The sequence below is a fragment of the Triticum aestivum genome, chromosome 6B (genome assembly GCF_018294505.1).
Source record: "Triticum aestivum cultivar Chinese Spring chromosome 6B, IWGSC CS RefSeq v2.1, whole genome shotgun sequence".
Lineage (NCBI taxonomy): Eukaryota > Viridiplantae > Streptophyta > Magnoliopsida > Poales > Poaceae > Triticum > Triticum aestivum.
In genome coordinates this window covers 403,365,934-403,390,221 of record NC_057810.1, presented here as the reverse complement: position 1 = coordinate 403,390,221, position 24,288 = coordinate 403,365,934, and the positions used below count along the sequence as shown (strand labels likewise).

The window sequence follows — 24,288 nt, the reverse complement described above, 5'->3', positions numbered from 1 at the left end:
TTTGGAAGCCTCAAAAATTTAAATAATAGAAGGGCAAAAACCCTAAAATCTCATTCATTGTTCCAAAATGCTCTTCTTAAATGTTTGATAATTTTTGGCAAGGGTTCTGGTCCCCACCAAAATATTGAACATTTTTAAGGATTTATTTTTGGGACTTTGAATTTAAATCATTAGCTATTTGAATTTGAATTATATTCATATAATTAGAATATAATTTCAAATACCCCTGAAATATTTTATGAGCTTTTGGAAAAGTCCATCTAGCAAAAATAAAAAAATATTCAGAGGAGCTTTGGCATTGTTTGAATTATTATTTTAATTCAAAACAGTGGCAAAAGATTAAATAAAAAACAAAACAGAAGAAAAATATAAAACAGAGCAGAAAGCCTACCTGGCCTTACCCGTGCAGCCCACCAGAGCCGGCCCAGCTCCTGTGCTGGTCCAGCACTGTGCGGCCCAGCCCACCGCCTCCTTCTCTGTCGCCTTCCTCCTCTGCCAGGAGGATGAGCACGCGCCCGGCGCGCGCGGCCACGCGCCCCGGCCACCTCCTCCTTGCCTGCCTGCCTCCTCCTCCGCCTGGACGCTCCGGTGACGCCACGCGCCTCCCCGACCCCCTCTCACTTCTCCCTCGCTCTCTGGACCCCCTCCTCCTCCTCTGCTCTTCCTCCCTCTCGTCACCGAACGCACCTGAGAGCGCCGCTCGCCGTAGCCATGACCACCGGCCACCCCTCGTCCCGTGGCCGTGCCCAGCAGCTCCGCAATCGAGCACCACATCCCCAAGCCGAAGGAAACGAGCCGGAGGGCTTTGCTTCGTCGCCATCGCCGTCGTCTTCTACCTCGGACCCGCCGGCCATCACCGTCAAATTCGTCGGCTCCGGACCGTCCCCGACCTCGCCGAGCGTTCCGTCGGCACCGCTGTGAGCCCCCGGTCCTCTTCCCCCTAATCCCGCCTTCGTTTGTTTGCCGTAGCCACCGCCCCCTTGCTAACAGCAGCCGCCGCCGCATGGGATCGTCGCCGGCGAAACCCCGGTGACCATTTGGTCACGGGCGTGCACCCGTTGTGCTTGCCGCGACCCGTAGAGCCCCTCCAGCGCCTCAGCTCCCTCGTCTGTGAGCAGCAGCGCCGAACCCGACCGCACCCGAACTCCGGCCGCCGCTCACGAGCTCGCCGTCGTCGGTACCGGCCACCACCGGCACGGCCACCACCACCGTTCGATGCGCACCAGCAAGGGCTCTCCAACGAGCCCAAGCACGGCCTCGCCCGTGCCCTGTAGCGCGTTTCCGATTCGCGCCGCCGTCTCGGGCCTCGCCGGCGTCATGTCGCCGGTGGGTTTGACTCACTCTGACCACGGCGGGACCCCCCCTGTGTCCATGACAGGTGGGCCCAGCCCTGTTAGCTAATTAGGATTAGCACTAATCAAATTAGTTAAACTAACTACCCCCTGCTGACACTGACAGTGGGCCCCGTGGCTATTAATTTGATTAGTTAGAGTTAATTAACTCTGTTAGTCACCTGAGTCACTGACCAGTGGGCCCCACTGGTCAGGTTTGACCCGGACCAGTCCCTGTTGACCTGCTGACGTCACACTGACGTCAGGCTGACGCAGTAATGAATTACTGGAATTATTATAAATCAGAAATTCCAGAAAATTGTATAAACTTCAATAAATCATAGAAATTCAACCGTAACTCCAAATTAAATAATTTATATATGAAAAATTATCAGAAAAATTCAAGGAATCCATCTGTACCATTTTCATGCATGTTAGAACAACTTATCACTACTGTTTAGGACAAATGAAGTGAATGACATTTAAATAACCACATATGGAGTTTGAATTTGAATCTTGGATTCAAACCAACTTCATTTAATCTGGTTTTAGGTGCATTAGCCCAAAACACATTCATATTGCCATGTCATGAGCATGCATCATATTGTGCATTGCATTGATTGTATTTCTTCCTTGTTGCCGGTATTTGTCCCCTCTCGATAGACGTGATACCGATGATGTGATCGTTGACACTGATGAAGACTCAATGTTATCTTCAGAAGTGCCAGGCAAGCAAAACCCCCTTGTTCATTCCGATAAAATCCCACTCTCTCGCTCCTGCTCTCTTTTACTGCATTAGGACAACAACGACATATTTGTTACTTGCTGCGGTAGCTGAACCCCTTTATCCTTTGCATGACCTGTCATTCCACAGTAAATAGATGAAACCCACTAGCATGAGTAGGAGTTGTTTGAGCCCTGTTGTGCCTACTCATTCATGTTTGTTTGTCATGCCTGCTATTGCTTAGAGTTGAGTCAGGTCTGATTCATCGGGGATGAATCAGAGGCGTGTGAACATGTCCTACTGTGTGTGAGCTAAGTGTGTGAACACGATTTGGTAAAGGTAGCGGTGAGAGGCCATGTAGGAGTACATGGTGGGTTGTCTCATTGCAGCCGTCCTCAGGAACTGAGTTCTGTGTTTGTGATCCATGACCAGTTACTACCACACATTGGGCTCCGGGCGCTCCAAGCTCTCTCGACTTATTAATCAACTTGATCTCTGTCCAGGAGTTGCAACTAGTTTCTGGTGTTTGTAGGTAGTGTTAGTAGTCTACCAAGTGGCACCCGGTACAGGTGGGCTTGGGACAGACTAGGCACAGTGGCACGGTGTACCAAGTGGCACCCGGTTGGTGGGCTTGGGAACCCTGCACACATCGTTTGGGGCCGTAAGCGACACCCCGGCCGGATCTCCTTGCGGATGGAACCTGAATAGGCGATAAACCTGGACTAGAGACTTGTTCGGTTAGTCAGGTCGTGGCCGACTCCCTCGCCCGGCTTCCGCTTGAAGGTTGCCGAGGTACATGACGTGTACAGGGCGATAAGTGGCGAAAGCGTGTGTGAAGAAGTACACCCCTGCAGGGTTAACATCATCTATTCGAATAGCCGGATTCCTCGGATATGGAAACTTGGACCCCTTGCATAGTTCATAGACAAGTGAAAGTGGATACTCTAAAATACGCAAGATAAGCGTGAGTGCTATGGATGGCGTTCTCGTAGGGAGACGGGAGCGGATCCATAGTGGTGTATTGATATGGTGAATATGTGGACTCGTGTGCGCCACCTCAAAAGAGTTACTTGCAGTCGTAGTTAGGATAGCCACCGAGTCAAAGCTGGCTTGCTGCAGTTAAACCCCACCACCCCTTTGTTGATAATGATGCATATGTAGTTAGTTCTGATGTAAGTCTTGCTGGGTACATTTGTACTCACGTTTGCCTATTTTATGTTTTTGCAGAGAGACTTCGGTCTCACTAGTAGTTTCGCGTGGACTTCGACGTTTAGCTTGTTACCTCAGCTACGGTCTTGTGCCCTCGGCAGGATCTGGTGGATAGTCAGGCTCCTCAGCCTTCTTCATTTATAGATGTCTGTACTCAGACATGATAGCTTCCGCTTGTGCTTTGATTTGTATGCTCTGAGTGTTGGGTCATGAGACCCATGGTTGTAATATCTCGCTCCTCGGAGCCTACTGAATAAATACTTGAGTCGTAGAGTCATGTTGTGATGCCATGTTGTATTTGCACATATCGAGCATATTGTGTGTATGTTATTGAAATGCTTGGTATGTGTGGGATCTGACCATCTAGTTGTTTATCTTTAGTAGCCTCTCTTACCGGGAAATGTCTCCTAGTGTTTCCACCGAGCCATGGTAGCTTGCTACTGCTCCGGAACACTTAGGCTGGCCGGCATGTGTCCTTCTTCGTTCCTGTGTCTGTCCCTTCGGGGAAATGTCACGCGATGAATACCGGAGTCCTGTTAGCCCGCTACAGCCCGGTTCACCGGAGTCCTGCTAGCCCAGTGCTACAGCCTGGATTCACTCGCTGATGACCGACACGTTCGATGCTGGGTCATGGATGCCTGTCCCTGTAAGTCTGTGCCACTTTGGGTTTACGACTAGCCATGTCAGCCCGGGCTCCTTATCATATGGATGCTAGCGACACTGTCATATACGTGTGCCAAAAGGCGCAAACGGTCCCGGGCTAAGGTAAGGCGACACCCGTGGGAATACCGTGCGTGAGGCCGCAAAGTGATATGAGGTGTTACATGCTAGATCGATGTGGCATTGAGTCGGGGTCCTGACAGCGCGCTCATCGAGTTCATCCGTGAGAACCGAGACATTTTTGCATGGATGCCTTCTGACATGCCAGGTGTACCGAGGGAACTCGCTGAGCACACTCTTAATATTGATCCCAAGTTTAAACCGGTCAAGCAATTTCTTCATCGCTTTAATGAGGAAAGACGCAAGGCAATTGGTGAGGAGGTAGCCCGCCTGTTGGCTGCTGGGTTTATCGTTGAAGTGTTTCATCCTGAATGGCTGGCTAATCCGGTGCTTGTTCTTAAGAAAAACGACACTTGGCGTATGTGTGTGGACTACACAGACTTGAATAAAGCTTGTCCGGCCGATCCTTTTGCTCTCCCGCGTATTGATCAGATCATTGATGCGACGGCGGGTTGTGAGCGCCTGAGTTTTTTGGATGCTTATTCAGGATATCATCAGATCAAGATGGCAGTTAAGGACCAGGAGAAGACAGCCTTCATCACTCCTTTTGGAGCCTTCTTCTATGTTTCTATGCCCTTTGGGCTCAAAAGTGCCCAGGCAACCTATCAACGTTGTGTGCAGAATTGTCTTCACACACAGATTGGGCGTAATGTTCATGCCTATGTGGATGACATTGTGGTAAAATCCAGGAAGAAGGAAACACTGATAGATGACCTCAAGGAGACGTTTGACAATCTTCGGGTTTACAAAATGATGCTTAATCCGGATAAATGTGTTTTTGGTGTTCCGGCAGGCAAGCTCTTAGGTTCTCTTGTATCCAACAGGGGCATTGAGGCTAATTCGGAAAAAATCAAGGCAATCACATCCCTGGCTAAACCGAAGTGTATCAATGATGTTCAGCGTCTGGCGGGTCGGATTGCAGCCCTTAGCCGGTTTATCAGCCGTTTGGGAGAGAAGGAAATTCCTTTGTATCAGATGTTGAAAAAGACAGTCGACTTCGTCTGGAGTGATGCAGCCAATACGGCTTTTGAGGAGTTAAAGCGGTAGTTGGTTGAACCGCCGGTTCTTGCAGCTCTGGTTGATAATGAGCCTTTGCTGTTATACGTGGCTGCCAATGCCCGAGCGGTCAGTGTGGCAATTGTGGTTGAGCTTAAGGAAGCTGGGAAGGAATATCCGGTTCAACGACCTGTATACTACATCAGTGAAGTCCTGATCGAGTCAAAACAACGCTATCCACATTGGCAGAAGTTGGTGTATGGAGTTTTTATGGCAAGTCGAAAACTCAAGCAATACTTTCAAGGCCATCCCATCACAGTGGTTAGTTCTGCTCCTTTGGGTGATATAATTCAGAACAGAGAAGCGACTGGCCGGGTTGCAAAGTGCGCAATTGAGCTTGGTCCACACGGTTTGAAGTATGTGCCTCGAACAGCCATCAAAACTCAGGCCCTTGTGGACTTTATCAATGATTGGACCGAGTTGCAAGCACCAGAAGACAAACCGGATAATACATACTGGACTATTCACTTTGATGGATCCAGGCAGTTGGAGGGCTCGGGGGCTGGAGTTGTCCTTACTTCCCCTCGAGGTGATAAAATTTGCTATGTTCTCCGTTTGATGTTTCCCTGTACTAACAATGCAGCTGAGTACGAAGCGTTACTCCATGGTCTCTGTGTGGCTAAAGAGATGAACTTAAGTCGATTTCGTTGTTTTGGAGATTCTGATCTGGTGGCTCGGCAAGTTTTAGGCACTTGGGATTCTAAGGATCCACTCATGGCGGCTTACAGACGTGAGGTGGATATTGTGGTGGGTCACTTCAAAGGGTATCAGGTTGAGCATATCGATCGGCGCAAAAACAAAGCAGCAGACGCTTTGAACCGGCTCGGATCTCAGCGTAAACCGGTACCTCCTAATACCTTTTTAGATATCTTGCATAACCCGTCTGTTAAGTTGCCTACAGAAGAGGATTTGGTTGTTCCTGATCCGGAGGCTCAATTGGTGGCCGCTTTGCATATTGTACCGGATTGGACGGTTCCATATCTGGCGTATATGAACCGGGGCGAGTTACCAGATGATGAAGTCCTGGCTCGACAGATAGTCCGGCGATCCAAGTCCATGGTTATCCATAATGGCGAGTTACACTGCTGTAGCGTTTCAGGCGTATTTCAGCGTTGTGTTTGTCTGGAAGAAGGCCAAGAGATCCTACGAGAAATTCATGAAGGCGATTGTGGTCATCATGCCGGTTCAAAGTCACTGGTTGCCAAAGCTTTTCGTCATGGGTTCTACTAGTTGACAGCTCATGCTGATGCGGAGGATTTGGTAAAGCGATGTGATGCTTGTCAAAAAAATTCACGCAGAGCTCATGTTCCGGCTCAAGAACTACGGATGATTCCTATCACTTGGCCTTTTGCTACTTGGGGGCTTGATATGGTGGGGCCCTTTAAGCGTTCCCGAGATAAGAAGACCCACCTGTTGGTGGCAGTTGATAAATTCACCAAGTGGGTTGAAGCGGAGCCAGTCAGCAAGTGTGATGCAGCTACGGCGGTTCAATTTCTCAAAAAGATCATCTTCCGCTTTGGCTTTCCACACAGTATTATCACGGATAATGGTACAAACCTTTCCAAAGGTGAGATGGAGGATTTTTGTCAGAGAGAGCACATCCGGCTTGACTTAGCATCTGTGGTGCACCCTCAATCCAACGGTCAAGCGGAGCGAGCCAATCAAGAAATTTTGAAGGGTCTTAAACCCCGGCTTATGATTCCCTTAAAGCGGACACCGGGTTGTTGGGTGAAAGAATTGCCTTCTTTGTTATGGAGCATCAACACCACCCCCAATCGATCAACATGTTACACACCTTTCTTCATGGTATACGAAGCAGAGGCAGTCTTACCAAGTGATATTCGTCATGACTCGCCCCATGTTGCTAATTATGTTGAAGCGGACAACGAGCAAGCACGCCAAGAGGCACTGGACCTGTTAGATGAGAAACGGGACATGGCTCTGGCTCGATCGGCGGTTTATCAACAAGACCTGTGGCGGTACCATAGCCGACGGGTTAGAACAAGAACCTTTCAAGAAGGCGACTTGGTGCTCCGGCTCATCCAGGATCAGACCGACATGCACAAGTTATCCCCACCTTGGGAAGGGCCCTTTGTGGTCAGCAAAAATCTGCACAACGGATCATACTACCTCATTGACGTTCGAGACAACTCACGCAACTCTGAGGAGGAGACCCGGCGGCCGTGGAACATAGCTCTCCTACGGCCTTACTACACTTGAGCCATAGGCTTTTCTTATGTACATATTTCGACAATGTATATATTATGATCAATAAATAAACCAACATCCTTGCCATAAGAAGGGCCTTTGCTGTTTTTTCCCATATATCCTTTGAGTTACATGGGGGCTTCAGCTGACAAAGCGGAGTACTGCCTGTTAAACCGGCTATCACGCCACAACATAGCTTGGGAGCTTCACACCCAAGGGGCCAAAGAGAGTCTGGATGCTATGCACAGCTCAAACATAGGCACCCAATGAGCACAGCTCATCACGTTACTTGGGGGCTCCTTGTGTCAAATACCAAGGAGTTTGACAGGACCCTTGTAGCTGGGTATCGACCCACGGCTTGGAGGCCTGGTATATTTACCTAAAACCCCGGGTTAACCTGCCTTCATCAAGTAAGACACTCCTATCCAGGTAATCCTGGCATGACCCTCCGAACGTTTGACAGTTACTCTCATTGAGACCCTGAACTTGTCAAAGTTAAAACGGTGATTGGTTAGTTGGAGGTCCATCTTAAAAGGCTTTGCTAAATGGTTCAACTCAGCGGCCTGGCAGCCCATGAAAAGCCTCGAATTTGGGCCTGGCAGCCCTTGAAAAGCCTCGACTACACGGTTTTATTTACGTTTGTCACTTTTCTTTTTGATAAATTTTATGTTAAACCGGTTTCTTTGACCTGGTATGATTTATCAGTCATCTTATTAGCCCGGTGTTCCTTGAACCGGCTTGGTTTTCAACTACACGTTGACAGACCTTATTATCAAATCGGAGTTCGTTAACCCGACCTGGCTTTGACTACTTGTCGCCAGTTTTGATCATCTGGTGTTTATCATCACCCGGTATGACTTATTATACGCCATCAATACATGATGGAGTTATACAAGAATTTCATATTTGGGTTTTCACCCTTATTACAATCAAAGTTGGTCAACCGCCTAAAGTGATATTACATCACAGGTATGAGTCATTTCATATTTTTTTACGGTTTGATTATCAATCAGGCCTTGTCTTGGGCATTATGACCCGTCCGACGGTAAACCGCCAGGACACTTTCTTTTCATGCAGACAAAAGGGATTGCATATTATGATACATGAACCAACATTGAAATTATCATGGCGGATCACATAAAGTATCTCCTACTACACGATGGCAGCAGATCAAAGTATTTTTGCTACCCTATTACAAGGCACTTAGCGGCCCAAAATATGGAATTGTTTTAAACCGGACAGTTTCTGACATATCAACCGGATTGCCGAATCAAGCTTCATCGCCATGTTGATGTGAAGTAGATGGGTCATCTGGCGTCGGTTCAGCCTCCTCCTCCCCATCCAATGGCTGGAAGTCAGTGGTGGTCCAGTCAATCCGGGTTAAGGCCTGAAAGACAACCTCTTCACTTATAAGCTCAACCGGATCAACGTTAGGGGTGTAAGTGTGCTTACGGATTGGCGGAATAAGATTTTGCACTTCTGGAATGACAGCCTCAACCCGTTTGTTGTTAGCATCATAGAAGGATCGGTGAACCATCAAGTTAGCTTCTTCTGCCAACTGACTCGCCAGAGGACGCATCTCCCTTGTCACACGTCTAAGAGCTTCGTTATCAAACACTTCTCCGTTTTCTTGTTCACTGGGGAAGCCCTTGGCTATATCAACCGAATCAAGATCAGCTATCCCTGCCTTGGCTCGAGTAAGTGCTAACAAAGTGCCAGCCCTGGCAGCGGATCGCTTCAACTCTTCTATCTGTGCTGGTGTCATAGATAACCTAGCCAGCGTGTCCTTGATCAGTGTTGGGGCCGCATTGTCGTAGGAAGATGCGCAGATAACCCGCTGGGCACCGGTATACAACTGTTCAATCAGTGTATAGGCGGCCTTTAGTTTCTTCCACATATCAGAGCCCATATGAGCAATGCGGATACCTACAGTGGTTTAATAATTTCATGTTAAACCGGAGAAATTTCAAAGTTAGACAGTTACAAAGCCTTGGCAAAGATACTTACCAAATATTGCAGAAGTCATGGCATTAATTTGGCGCTTCAATCCACTAAGTTCTTCCGCCACCGGTTTAAGAGCTGATTCAGCATCTTTCGCCCGCTTTAGCAATCCAGCCTTTTCAGTGTCCCAGTTGGCCCTTTCAGATTTGAACCACTCTTTGAGCTGCTCCATGGTGGTTAAGGCGGTTTTTAATTCATCTTTTGCCTTGGTGCTTTTTGCTTGTTGGGATTTAAGATTCTCTTGAAGATCTGCAATTTGAGAGACTTGTTGATTTATCTCAGTCTGCAACAGTCAGAAGAGTGTGTCAATATCTTCGAAAGTCCCAAGCATATAACTAGTTATACACTTGGCACTTGGGGGCTAATGTGGATAATTTTTTCCTACTAATTGTTGAAGTCCCATGGATTAATACAAGTTTTAATCATGGCACTTGGGGGCTAATGTGTGTTTGATCAAACAATACACAAGGAAAATCAGCAAGGTACAGTACGGAATATAAAAGTCCCGGTTTGACTTTCTAAAGACAAACCGGCCCTTGGGGCTATAATGCAATGAAGGTACAGAGCAAAAGATCAAACTATTTACCTCATAGCGCTCCTTCATCAGATTTACCAAACTGGCTTCATAATCCCGGCTGGTGTAAAGTCCGTTCAAGAAACCAGAGTGAAGATCTTGAGCAGAAAGATCAACATAGGCTAACAAATCAGTCTTCCCCTTCCCCTTGCTCATAGCAGCAAATTCATCCTTGGCAGTGTGCTTCGATAGTGTAACCGGATTACCAGGGGCGGTATATGCAGTGTCAGTAACAACAACATCATCATCTTTGGCCGGGCTTGATGGATTAACATTCTTAACAGAGCTTGGCGCTTTGGCAGCAGGGCTCGATGGTCTGTTAACTGGGCTTGGCGGATCGGCAGTTGAATCCCGCTGCTCAGCAATTGGACTTGGAGGGGCATGAGGATGTGATGTATCAACATGTACATCCGATTCAACTTCTGGCGGATTAGCATCAGCGCCTGGGTTTTGCGGAGCAGAGCTGTCTATGGCAATCTCAGGGTTCTCGCCATCATTCTCTGGGGTCTTCTCCGGATCAACATCATCGGTAGGGTCCCTGGTCTTGGCTTTCTTACTTAATCGGGCCTTGGCACTACAACATCAAAAGTTAGAATATGATAAACCGACACATGAAGAAACAAGTTAAGGAACAATGTACTTACCCAGCGACGGTTTTGAGAGGAGGCAGCTGAGTGGTTGATGAACCGCCGGACGAGTTGGACGAAGCCTGATAATTCGGGTCAGACGGATTAAGTGGGCATCGGAAGAAACCCTTCAAAGGATAAAGTTTTTTAGGAGAACAAGTCACCTCTGGACGACGTTTCCGGGTTGGTGTATCTGCTAAACCGGACGAAGTGATTTGCTGACCACTATGCCGGGTTGTGCGACGCTCTTGAACTTGCTGTGTCTTCAAAGAAAATTTTGGATCCAAATGAGCAAGGGGGTGAGATTGTTTTACTTTCCGGACTGTACGGCGAACTCTTTGAACCGGTACAAGATCTGAATCGGAAGAAAGAATGATTACCTCAACATGGTCTGCGTGGCTGGCCTCAGCATCATCCTGGGAATAGTCATTGTCAATAAGATGTACGAAAAAGGAACCAAGTGAGTCAAGTTCTACCTCTGCGTCTGATTCCTCATCTTCTGGCGGATCAGAAGACTCGGCGGTTTTCTTCTTGGCAACTTTCTTGGTGACCTTGCTCTTTGCACGAGGAGCCCTGGCCGGTTTAGTCCGTTTCCAGAAGGAGCTGTTAGCCTGTGAAATTAAAGGCAAGAAAAGGTTAGCACATAGTTAATGCGGAGGCAAATCAGTAAGTATTAAGATGAACTTTACCGCTGGCGGTTTATTGGAGACGCAAAAAGGTGGCAACCCGGTTTGGCTGCATGCAGAGATCGGTCTCATCAAGCATTTTCTTCACAGATTCAGTAACTTCAAGATCGGTCATTACTACTTCATGATATCGTTGAGGGTCTTTGACGTTGCCAGTATATTCATGCATCAATCCGGGGCGGCGGCTTAAGGGGAAAATGCCCCAAGAAACCCAGCAGCGGACAAGATCAATGCCAGTCAAACCGTTGGCCATGAGAGCACGGAGCTTGGCGAGTTGAGGTGCAAAGTTTTTCCGCTCTGTGGCGAATAAGCACGAAGGTAAAGGGTGACCGTTCCTAAGCCGGTGAGGGCAATAACCTGGCAAAGGATTTTCTCCATCAGGGGCAGTGTTCCGGCAATAAAACCAAATTTGGTTCCAATATTTAGGATGGCTATGATGTTTTGCATGAGGGAAGTCAACTTCTTTCCTTTTCTGAATTGAAACGCCACCAAGCTCTGTGTTGCAACCATCCGAGAATTCTGTACGGCGGTTCAGATGAAAGAAATCCTGGAACAACTCCACGGATGGCTCTTCTTGAAGGTAGACTTCGCAGAATACTTGAAAGTTGCATATATTGGACACAGAGTTCGGTCCAATATCTTGTGGATGGAGTTGGAAACTTGCGAGGACATCCTGGAATTTTTTTGATCCGGGCGGGCTGAATCCCCGGTCCAAGTGTTGCATAAATACAATCACTTCTCCATCTTGAGGTTCAGGTGGACATTCAAAGTCCGGAACTCGCCAATGAAGGACCCTTTTTGAGGCTAAAGCGCTAGTGGTGACATATCCATTGATTTGTGTTTCCGTGATCCGGGACGGAACCCAATTGCAAGCAGAGAATTGTTTGGTCATCTCGGAAGGAGAACTGAAAGGAAAAATAAAAGCCGGTTTACAATTAACGGTTTAAGTGTACAAATTGAGTGTTAAACCGGAAAATTGCCATGGAAGGTTCAGTTGGTGGTTTAAGAGAGGGCTAATGATATATGGCAAATTGGTTATCAAAGGTTAAACCGCCCATAGGCAGAAGGACCAGGATTCAAAAAATCTGCTAAGTGTTACACAAACAGGTTTCACAATATTACAATACAATTTTCGATCTACCATGGATAACTGAAGAAAATTTTCCTGAACCCTACAATGGCGTTAAGCAGGATAAGGAAGGTCGTATGCTCTACAGAAGAAAGGGAAGATCTAATAGTATTAAAAACGGATGCGGAGTAACTACCGCACAAGATCTACACAGTTATTGGGTCAAAATAAACACGACTGAAAGGACAGTGAAGAGTTGAAGAGGAAGAACAGAGAACTGTACAGATGAATGCATGAACCCTAGCATAGATCTAACGATGCAGGAAGGAGGAAACTCACCGGTGCAGATCTACTGCGGAAGGAAGCGGCGAGCTCTGGTCCGTTTCAGGTTGATGCAACGGCCTGTGTTGATGAAGCTCCCAAGGGTCGCGGACGGCGGCAGAGCTTCAGAACTGGGGCGTCGCGAGGAAGAAGAAGGCACAGAAGGGGAAAAAGAGAAAAGGGCCCTCGGGCTGTATTTATCGAAGAAAGGATAAATGGCAGGTGCGAGAATCGAGGAGCCTGAAGCGGCAGAGTGGGTGCGCCTGTCGCCTCGATTTTCGGGACGACCATTAAGTGAGGGGAATCTTTTAATCTTTTTATATAGAGATGATGTCACAATGGACCGTTGCTATATCTAGAAGATGACGTCACGGCGGTTTAACAAGATTTACAGGAGAAAGGCAATCTGGCGATTTACAAAAATACAAGAGGACGTTTACAATATATCTTTGAAGTTATTGAAGATTGACATGAACAGGTTCAAATCAAACTGGGGCCAAATGTTGGGGATATAGCTACTGAGTGTAAACCGGCCAGGAGGGCCCGGTTCACCCTCGACTATGCTAAAGCCCATGAAGATCCAGAAGATGGTGAAGTTATTAAGTGAAGCTTAGAGGCCCGAAGCCCAAAGGCGGATTAGGGCCCATAGTGGTAAACCGCCATGACTATGTAACTTGTAATATAAGCTAGGGAAGGAGAGACCGAACCAGACACTTTGTATGAGTCGGCTTTGGGGCTTTGTAAACCGGCCGGGCGTCAACCTGTGTATATAAAGGGACGACCAGGCGGCGGTTCAAGGACAACAGACAACAACTCGAGACTCAGGCAAGCGTATTTGCTCCCTCATCATCGAAACCCAATCAATCCCATCACAACTAGACCTAGGCTTTTACCTTCATCGAAGGGGCCGAACTAGTATAAAACTTCCGTGTCCCTTGTCCGGTTTAACCCCTTCAAGCTAACCCGTTGCGATGGCTCCACGACTAAGTCCTTTCATGAGGACATCTGACGTGTTAATTCCACGACAGTAGCCAACCATGCAAACACTAGATTTGTCACATTCTTCCTGCTGAATGCGAGGTTACTATTGTCCATCGGGCTTAAAGTGTCTCAACAGCATGGTTTTGACGGATGGGTATGTCGAAGAGCAAAAAAGGAGTTTCAGGTGGACAAAAGGGCTTCTGAACATGCTGGGCTTCTATGTACAACATCTTGTGGTCATTATCCGGTAAATTTTGTGACCCTGGATGTTCGTTGTATGGACCTGACCGATCCATATGATTGTGACTGCCGAAAACAGTGTTGGAGCTAGATGTTATTTCCCTTTTCATTCTGGGTTTTGTCTAAAAAACCTAATGAACAATTAACCATCGTGCTTTTGTACAGTTTGTAAGTTGGAGGTAGATGTTGTTGCCCTTTCCAACTCGGTTGTGACTGTCATATTTTCTTTGAAACAAGGCAAATGGCTTGCCATTCCTTTAATTAAGAGGGAAATATTGTAACAAATCCCAACCAAGGAAAATAACATCACTCTCGCCGGTTGCTTGAGCCCACTGTGCATTATAGAACCCAAGTGATTAGCCCCCTCCAGCATCCATAAACTTATTTTGAGCTAGCACACCAAATGGGTTGATTCTTCATAAGAAAGGTTGCATGGCCCTAACAGATTTGAATTCTGACATTTGGGACCCACGAGGAAAAAGCTTATCCAAGGTGGTGTCGACTTAGTCAACAAACGATTCTGCCTACCAGCCGTTCGATTGGCATCCAACATCTGTCGTGTTTCTTCTATCTTTTGTCTTCCTCCTCTAGCCGCCCAAACCAAACCACACCATCGGTCCCGCCTGCTCCCGCCTCCCACGACAGGCTGGGCCTTCGCCGCCCTACCGTACCCTCAAACGTTGGCCAGTTCGTCCCTCTATTCCCCCACACATCATGTTATTCTCTGGCGACGTCAGCCCCAACCCGCACCCGCACCCGAACCAGTCAACCCTCGTACTCCCCTCCGCCTGCGACTACACTACGGCATCTTCCACGGCTCCTGTTTGTTCCCGTCAGAGGCCTCGCCATCATCCTCCCCCTGGTACGCTCGCCGTGCGCGGTGTGCCGCCATCTGGTGTTGTTAACATGGTCAATAACTGAGAGGAATAAGGAGATGATTGTACGTGGAGAGGATAACAGTAGGGACCCATCAGGGTCATGGCAGTACGCAAGCAAGTGCCTCGCTATTACAAGACAAAAAATGCTTCCTCAAAATGGGTTGACATATGGGTCCCACGCCATTGTCAACATTGTTAATAAACGAGAGAATTACACAAAGAACTACTGACACCAGGGACCCAATAAGATGGTATAAACTGTAGTACTGTAATAATATTGACATAAAATAAAGAGTCGATGAATTTGCAATTGGAAGAACTATGGCAATGTGACAGGATAGAAGTAGAATACGGGTAGATGTAAAACAAGTTGAGAAACGAGACCACGAAAAGGAGTGGAAGGAAGGAAAGCATATGACAAGAAATACAAGGGGATTGCATAACACATCGAGCAAAATATAATTTGGGGGCGATGTGCAAAATATAATTCTAGGCCGTAGCCATTAAGAAAAATAGTTAGTATAATTCTTTTTATACCATACACACAACATAATATTTTCAAAAACTATATGTTATGTAAAATTATGAATTCTTATTAGTTTTGAAGTGTTATTGTACTCCCTCCATCCGGATTTGTAAGGTGGGCATGAATTTTTAGATCTTCAATTTAACTAGTGAATTAAGAATTATATGGCACATGATTTGTTGTCGAATGAATATTTTTATTAGTGTAGATTGTAGAAGACATGAATCGAACTACTTATAGTATACTTAAGACATGAACTACTATAGGGCTTCCCCAAGTAGTGTATGATTTTTTAAAGGCATGTGCTGCCGTGGGGAAGACCGAAGGATAGAAGGTGAAAAGACATATTTACTTCATAACTAACACCGAGCATATTTCAAGAAAGCAATTTGCGAAGAAGAGATGAGAAAAACACTGACTGTGGAGTAGGCAGATTCTCACAGAGCAAATGCTATTTGTATACAGTTTTGGAACAAATTTGGTTAACCTATTCAATCGTAACATAACTTAAAAGAACTAGTCCAAGGCTTTCCTTTTCGGGCCTGTGGAAGTGTACATCCTTCACATGTCCCCGACCTGATATCGATCAAAAAGAAGACGACGAACATGAGCAATGAATAAAAGATCCGAACGAGCAGACCTTAAACACAGAAGAAAGAAGATAGATCTATCTACTATTGTAAAAAGCAGATTTGGTGATGATGGTGTGTCTCTCATCCTACAATATAGACCGTCTGATTTATATCTGACGAATAGGAAGGAAACTATGACAATTTTGCAAAAAAATACCCACACCCCTCTTCACATTTGCAAATAAGGTCTTCATCTTTTACTCTTATAAGATAAACTACTCATACAAAAGCATTTTGATGTTACGTGTAACGCACCGGCATCTTGCTAGTAACATATAGAAAAGCGATGTATAAGAACAGTTGCACGAAGTACAAGTATATTGCGTCGTAATCTATTTTCATCTAATATAAGCGGAACAATTTCCGAATTCCGGATCACAACGCGCATCGACTTTTCGTAGATGCATGCCCTCTCATGCGTACCACTGGGAATTCTCGCTTTCTCCAAAGAAAATTGTAGCAAATTGTTTTTCAAGCAATTATGCCCGATCGGACGGTCGATGTTAGTTTTTTTTTTTTTTTTTGAACTTGACGGTCGATGTTAGTTGCCGTGTGCTCACGTTTGTGAGAACTGGAACCGAAAGATCCAACAGAGATATACCTCCTGCTGTTCCATAGTACTACTACCTCGTGTCGTGCTGTTCCAGTCAATCCGGAGACTCGGATCAAATTCTATTACCCGCCGCAGATATACCGCGGCATATACTAATCTTGCACGCTCCCTTCCTCCGCTCGACGGACCGCCCTCCTTCCCTCTCTCTTCCTCACCCGCGCGTTCGCCAATGGCGACGACCCTGGTGAGACGTGTGGAGTCGTGGGTGCGCGACCAGGGGGCGCGGCTGCCACCCTGGGCGCCACCTATCGCCGTGCCGCGGTGGCCCTGGCCCCCGCCGTGGGCGCCCGCGTGGCCGGGCGACCGCCGGCGCCAGAGGGAGCGCATGTTCCGCGAGGAGTTTGAGCGCCGCCGCATCCAGCTTCGCGAGCTCTGCCGCGCCGTTCGCGTCGACACCATCGCCGAGCTGCAGGAGCTGCTCTGCGCCATGGTCCTCGCCGAGTGCGTCTACAAGGTTCCCTAACCTCCCACCTTCTCTAGTCGCCTTGCGTTTGTGTGATATGGTTCGAGTGGTTAGATAGATCCGGAACGCTGGTACGTACGAATGATGTGGTGCAAGTGGGAAGATAAAACCAATTATTTTTCAACAATGTTAGAAGTTTGAACGTTTTGGTCCAGTTTTCGCAAAAAGAGAGAACCTTTTGACCCAGTAATTGGCTATGGAACTAGTAGCCTCTTGTGCTCGGGAAAGGTGAATCAGAGTTGGCAAGTGTCTATAACTCTATATGTGTATCAACCAAAGTATAAACTTCCCAACTCGGGAAAATCATGTGCAGTTGATGTAACTCACATCTTGTGCTATCCCGCACGAAAAGACATCTTTCCAGTAGTTGCTTCATTGCTTGATATGGTTAAGTCTGCATCAACTCTCTCTTGGCTTAGTATAACCTATCCGTGTACAATTTCTGAATTTTATGATAATTTCATTTGTACCTGTACATAAGATAATTTCATTTTGTTGTCCTATTTTAGTCGAGTGTGTGTGTGTGCGCGCGCGCGAGTGTTTTTTGCATTGGTCACAAGTGCTGATATGACAAATGAGTATTATATATTAATATATGTAAAACAATGTACAAAAGGATCCACAAAATCCCAGTAAGGAGGCCACACGCCTTATGAAAATTATTGCAACCAAGTTGACATTAGCATTTTCCTCTTCTTTTCTTTGAGGCCCTATGATAATTTATTGAATGTGCCATTTGGAAATATCAATGTCAGTGACCAGAAGCTTCCTCCATCTGTATTTATTTTTGGGAACTCTGTCAAAAAATACATACGTTCATGTTATGTGGGGAACCACATATGGTTGGAGGGCCCCAGCCCTGGCCGCACCACCCCTGATCCAGTCAAAGTGCTGCAGCCCCAAGCTTATTGGTGTGTGCGTGCGGTCCAAATTTTTTGGCGCACAAGTGCTTAAAGAGATCCCAAGATGGACGGCCCTTTGCTTTAGCATACTTGTGATACCACAAGTGAGCATCTTCAGTAGATGGAATGATGCCAACCAAGCCTGATTTGCATCTGGAGTGCACTGGTGTAAGAGGATGAGAGAGTAGGGAAGAGAGAATTGGTGGAACCGCTTGTTGTTTTGCTGAGCCTCGAGGGCTAGTATATATAGATTACAAGACTTGGAGGGCAAGAAGCCTCTTCTAGAGATAAGGCAGGAAACATATAGGAGAGATTACAATCAATCTTAACAAATCCGGACCTACCGTAACCTATATTCTAACATCCCACTCTCAGTCACAACGGTAGCAGAGCATAAGGTGAGACTGGATAAGAAGCCATAGGTCAGTCAGAATGATCCATGCGTCACAGATGTTGTGGCTGGAGTGAAAGCCGTTGCTCAAGCAAGGCGGTGTAGCCGTTGTCAAGGTAGCTGTTCGAGGGACGTCGTGGTCGATGTCGAGGTCCGGGTTGACGGTGTCGAGGTAGACGCATGTGGAGCCGCGGGCGCAAGGTAGCGCCGTGTAGCCGGGATGCAGGGAAGCACTAAGAGGAAAACCGGGGACGCGATTGAGGCAGTCGTCAAGGAGTGTCAATGCCGAAGATGATGTTGTCGAAGCCGTCGTAGACGAGGCACCACACCATGTTTGCCAAGGCCGGGGACACGTCGAGGACGAAGGCACACATCAGTGTTGCCAGCCCCGGGCATGCGTAGTTGGGGACTAGCACGAACTGTACGCCATGTCAGAGGGACCAACAAAGGAGGCCTCTAGAACGGGTGTGGCGCAAACGACATGAGGTAGAAGGTGTCTATATTTCCCACGGTTGCCGGAGTAGACGAAGTGGTCGAGGAAGAGACGGTGACGTTGGCGACGAGCGTGTGCTGAACGAAGATGAAGGTGTGGTCGGGGAAACTAGATGTAGCCTGATGGGGGCCACATAAGTTGCTTGTAAAACGCGGCGGCAATGCTCGAAGTAGGCGAGGAAGAACCCAACAGCGTGACGAGTACCATGCAACAGGTGCTACGATAGACATCTAAGCACGGGGACGGTGAGGTGGACTCTGTGTGGCGGCGCTACGACTCCGGCGGGTACATAGCTGCCTATGTTTTTAAGGCGGTAAGGCGAGGCGAGGCGCTGGGGGGGCGCCTCACTGCCTAAGCGCTAAGGCATAAGGCGAGGCGACGCCTTAGAGACTTGTAAGCAACAGAATTAAGTAGAATTTGGTAGGCATTAGGCAACTAGGCATACAGCCATACACACCTTGCAACTGATGGTTGTAGAGCCCATATGGTTCTGGAGAGGATGGAGAATCTGCAGGAGAGGATGGAGAATCTGCAGGAGAGGAGGAGGAGGAACTGTAGGAGGGGAGGGGGATCTGCCGGGGAGGAGGGGGAAGCTGCCAGAGAGGAGGGGGAGAAGCTCAGATCCAGCCTGGGGGTGGGGGGAAACTGAAAATGGTTACAGGTCTCTCTCTCTCTCCCTCTAGTACCTGTTGGCGCCAAAACAAAGTTTCCCGCCCTTTCCTTCCCTCCCAGTTATCTGTTTCCCGCCTAAACCACCCAGCTCTGTCTAAGGCGTCCTTATTTGCCTAAGGCAGGCAGAGTGGCGCCTAGGCGGACGCCTTGGACGCCTTAAGGACTAAGGCGGACGCCTTAGACACACATGTAAGGCAAGGCCGACGCCTTGCCTCCTGGGGGCGCCCTGACGCCTAGGCGTCGCCTAAGCGACGCCTTAGGGACGCCTTAAAAACAGAGATAGCTGCAGGTCGCGATTCGATGCAACGGAGGGAAGGACCACAAAGCAGTGGCGACACTGGCCGGAAGGGGCTACGCAACGGTAGTCTGTTGCTCGATCGGTGGAGGGACGCGTGTACTCGGTGACGATCTTCACGAGAACCACGGAGGCGCATAGAGACGACTGATCAGGTCGTCGCCTGGCGCAGGTGGTGGCGTCCCGATTGAGGAAGGCCATGACGATGGGCGATGGCGGCGTAGATCGATGTGCAGACGAAGCAGCGGAGAGGTGGCTGGTGTAGTTGCTACCGAGGTTGGAGTAGAGGGTCGTCATGGCGGCAGGCGACACGATCAATCTTAGATTGGAAAACCAAAAAGAAACGCCGATCAATCGGTACGCGCGAGAGAAAAAAACCCCGATCAATGAATCGGGAAAAAGATTTCTCTAGGTCAGTCAATCAACACGATCGGCAGACAAACCCTAGGTACGAGTTGCGCAGCCCCTGGAGGAGATCATGAAGATCGACCTCCCCGAGGGCGCGCACTGCACAAGCTAGGTCTAGGAACTTGTGGCAGATACCATGTAAGAGGATTAGAGAGGAAAGAATTGGTGGAATCGCTTGTTGTGTTCCGGAGCCTCGAGGGCTAGTATATATAGTGTACAAGACTTGGAGGGCAAGAAGCCTCCCCTAGAGATAAAGTAGGAATCGTACAAGAGAGATTACAATCAATCTTAACAAATCCTAACCTACCATAACCTATACTCTAAAAACTGGCCTTCAAAAAAACTTGCTCACATTGTACCAGCCATGCAGAAAGGTCTTCCTTGCCATCAAATAGTGGAAACTCCAGCTTGGAAGAAGCACCTGGGTCAAGGATGTCAACTGAATGTTGGTTCGGAATGGATGATGATTTGTGGAAAGTGGGCAGAACTATATGGTGGAGGCAGGTAGTTGGGTGGCTGTTGTTTTGCTTGGTTCGGAGGGATAGAGATAATTGGTGTGCTTTGCTGGATTGGGTAGGAAGTTGCAGGGTAGGCCAAGGGGTACCGGTGGGTGGAAAGTAGTATGGCGAGTAGGGCTGGTAGGGTGGTTGCATTGGCAACATGGTAGGGGAAGGGGATGCAAGGGCGGGGAAGGAGGTACTTACTAACGATGGTTGATTGGCAGCGGCGGTGGCTGAAGGTGAGGCGCTGCTGGAGACAGCTGCTGCTATACTGGAGGATGCGATGGGTCGGTGAGGGAGGAGGCAGAGGACCCATGATGCCGACGCCGGCAGCCAGTGGAACACTGGTCAGTGGACGGGTCTCGTAAGCCACCATCCTTGTTGACATCGTGGAGTTGTTCCTAGAGGGTTGCAAGTTGCTCTTGATGCAGCGCCCATATTTTGGTGTCAAGAAGCGTGAACTGATGCTCGGTGTCGGTTTCGGCACCAGACATGGAATCTGATACCAAATTGGAACAACCCCTGGGTCTGATGGCGATCCTGTGGCCTGGACGTCCGGCTGGGGTCCGGATGATCCGGGGCACGTCCGGATGGTCCGGCTTCGGGGCGCAGTTTCGGTTGCTCTTGGGTGGCTTAGCCGGATTGTCTGGACCGGGGTCTGGATCATCCGGCCAGCCTGAGACTTGGCTGATTTCTTCTCCGTCTTCGCGCATGTCTTCCGCTTCCGATCCTCCTTGCTCCTTACCTTCTTCATGGCTAACTCCTTGGTACTTGAGTATGCAAAGCGTCTCTGTTTGAGGTAGTAGCCATGTCTCATGTGATTTGAAAGGGAGTTGTGAGAGGAGTGATGTCACCTCGGTTTCGAGAGCTCTTGCACGTGCTCGTGTCATGGGTCCCCTAGGAACTTGGTGAGACAATGATAGGTCCATGGGGATGACCTTGGGATGCTCCGCATCACGTTGCCTGCTGCCAGGTCGGCGGCAGAGCTGCGTTGCAGCAGGGCGAAGCACGAGGACGCCGCTGCCGCGCCGGCGGCGGAGCTGCGTTGCAGCAGGGATAAGCACGAGGAAGCTGGTGCCGCGTCGGTGGCGGAGCTGCGTTGCAGCAGGGCGAAGCACGAGGACGCCGTTGCCGCGCCGGTGGCGGAGCTGCGTTGCAGCAGGGCTAAGCACGAGGAAGCTGCTGCCGCGTCGGCGGCGGAGCTGCGTTGCTGCAGGGCGAAGCACGAGGACGCCGCTGCCGCGCCGCCGGCGGACCTGCGTTGCAGCAGGGATAAGCACGAGGAAGCTGCTGCCGTGCCGGCAGCGGAGCTGCGTTGCAGCAGGGCGAAGCACGAGGACGCTGCTGCCTCACCGGCGGTGGAGCTGCATTGCAGCAGGAGAAACGCTGCTGCCACGCCGGTGACGGAGCTGGGTTGCAGCAGAAGAAGCACGGGGCGCTGCTGCCATATACGGCGGTGGAGCTGCGTTCCGGCAGGAGAACCACGGGAATGTTGCTGTCACGCCCACCGGTGGTGCTGTAACGGCCATGGAGGACACCGCTGCCATGTCCGGCAGCGGAGCTGCGTTGCAGCAGGTCACAAGTTGCAGATGCACTGCCACAATCCAGCAGCGAGGCATTCAGTGCGTCTCGCCGGAGCTCGTCGCCCTCCTCAGCACTCCCCGTGTGCGTGGAAGAGGAGAAGAGAGCGTGGGGGAATTTTTTTGCTGTGATGCGGGAGCAGGACGAAGCTGCGGCAGCGTTTGCATGAGAAAGATGCGATTATAAATCCAATGGATGCGGGGACCTAGATCGGACGGCTGGCGAGCCGACTGATTTCCCCCTGAAATCAGCCGGCTTACGCCTAGCAGCGGCCTTTCCATTGATTATATTGCCTCCCTCTAGCTTACAAGAGCAGGTCCTTTATATAGGACACAGACTAGTACTACTTTGACATACCCTGGACTCTAATTGGAATCTGACTCAAACTAGACTACCTTACCATAACCTGGAGACTACCAAAACAGGGGCATCCTTCCGGACATCAAACTGCTCTTGTCTAGCCACAACCTAACCTGCCCCTGCTGCCTTGCGCCTAAGGAATTCCCCACATAACACCCCCACCATCCGCATGCAATGGGCAAAGCATTATTATGATGGCAAGCACCGTGAGCTGGCATTTGACGTCGGAGATTGGCATGGCTTCACCTTCACCATTGTGCAGCCGCATCGTTACCAGGCTGCAAGCATGGCAAGTTGTCTCCTGCTTCTATGGCGTGGCAAGCATGCAGTGGGCAAGTTGTCCCCACAGAGGTCATTGGATCCGTTGCATATAGACTCGCGCTGCCTGCTGGTACTCGGCTCCATGATATGTTCAGTGTCAGTCTCCTCAAAAAAGTTTGATGGTGACCCGCCGGCCACTCCTGCTGTACTGCCCGCCATTGAGAATGTCGTTTGGTGCATGCACCAGCCAACGTTCTTCAGTCCAGCCTTCGCCGTGGAGTGAAGCATATCCTTGTGCAGTGGGTTGGGGCTTCTGAAGATGATGCAACATGGGAGCCTTTGGACGAGTTCATTGCTCGTTTTCCCTCGTTTCAGCTCAAGGACGAGCTGTTTGTGGAGGGAGGGAGAGATGTTATGTGGGAAACCACATATGGTCGGAGGGTCCCAGCCCTGGCCACACCACCTCCCTGATCCAGCCCAAAGTGGCCAGGATTCCCTTGCTGCTACAAGTTATTTCTTTAGGTTCAGAGTCCTATTAGGTGCAGAGTCCAGATTAGAATTCGCTTCAGAGTCAGATTGTTTTTCCTTTGAGTCGGATTGTCAGCCAAGCTATCCCTCGTATATATTGGGCTTCTGATAAAGCATCAGAATTCAGAGTAGTACTTTCTATTAGGCCTAGGGTAATTAGAGTTTGTTCCAGTTCCATTGAATCAAACATGCTAGCAGCTCAAAGTTAACGATCCTTGGAAGATTATGTGTATTACACTATTATGTAGCCTAGCTTTTAGCAAATTCCAACGTGTGAATTTTTTTCCAGACACATTCCCCATATGAGACCAAGAAAGGTCCAAGCCTGCATCAACTTTGACTAAAGAGCTGCCAAATAATAAGTGCTGTTAATCATCTAAATGACCTGAGCGACAAAGGGCTCATAGTTAAGATTCCGCGAAGTGCTTCCTCATTATAAGTTTCACGTTGAGTTATCATGCAACATAATTCATGGAAATGAATACCACATGCTTAAGTGTGCAGTTCATCCATATCCATATGCAAGAGGACATTCTCCCTTTCCAAAAAGGAAATGCCAATTCTCCTCAGAATCTGATAAAAATTTATACACTTGGTCCGTTGGAATTCAGGCGATTACCAAATTTATGTGAAGTTATCTTTACTCTAAATACTTTATTCCAGACACCTTACCATCTAATTCTTGAAACTGATCCAAGCCAATCTAGACAAAGGAAGCAAGAATGCACTTTCCATTTCTAGCAAGTTTAAATATCTGTATACTTTGATGTGTTTTGGAATTGCCCATTGGAGTATAGAACCCTTCCAAAGGTCTGACTAAGCAATAATAGAAGAGTCATCGCCAAAGTTTGGACCTGCAATACCTCTAAAAAGATATAATTGCCTATGTACATCTATGATCTGTCCACCAATACATACCTTTTCTACTCTAGCAGCATGAGGAACATACATTTATAATATTTCTTCATAGAAAATCTAC

General features: G+C 48.4%; 1 protein-coding gene and 1 long non-coding RNA gene across 2 annotated transcripts; both read right to left on the bottom strand.

Moving 5' to 3' along the window:
• Positions 1-8,441: 8,441 nt before the first annotated feature.
• Positions 8,442-9,585, bottom strand: LOC123134168 (uncharacterized). Its single transcript, XM_044553474.1, has 2 exons — positions 9,316-9,585; positions 8,442-9,234 (listed from the first exon to the last, which is right to left on the bottom strand). The coding sequence occupies exons 1-2, from the start codon at positions 9,479-9,481 to the stop codon at positions 8,579-8,581; spliced, it is 822 nt and encodes a 273-aa protein (XP_044409409.1). The 5' UTR covers positions 9,482-9,585; the 3' UTR covers positions 8,442-8,578.
• A 9,471-nt stretch (positions 9,586-19,056) lies between these two features.
• Positions 19,057-19,658, bottom strand: LOC123137282 (uncharacterized). Its single transcript, XR_006468030.1, has 2 exons — positions 19,391-19,658; positions 19,057-19,297 (listed from the first exon to the last, which is right to left on the bottom strand). It is a non-coding gene; the product is annotated as an uncharacterized lncRNA (long non-coding RNA).
• Between the last annotated feature and the right edge of the window lie 4,630 nt (positions 19,659-24,288).

Bases quoted from the DNA above. Each gene is read 5' to 3' on its own strand.
- LOC123134168 (XM_044553474.1), bottom strand. From the start codon at position 9,481: ATGGAGCAGCTCAAAGAGTGGTTCAAATCTGAAAGGGCCAACTGGGAC. The intron at 9,235-9,315 runs GTAAGTATCTTT...AAACCACTGTAG, and splicing joins CATGACTTCTGCAATATTTG to GTATCCGCATTGCTCATATG.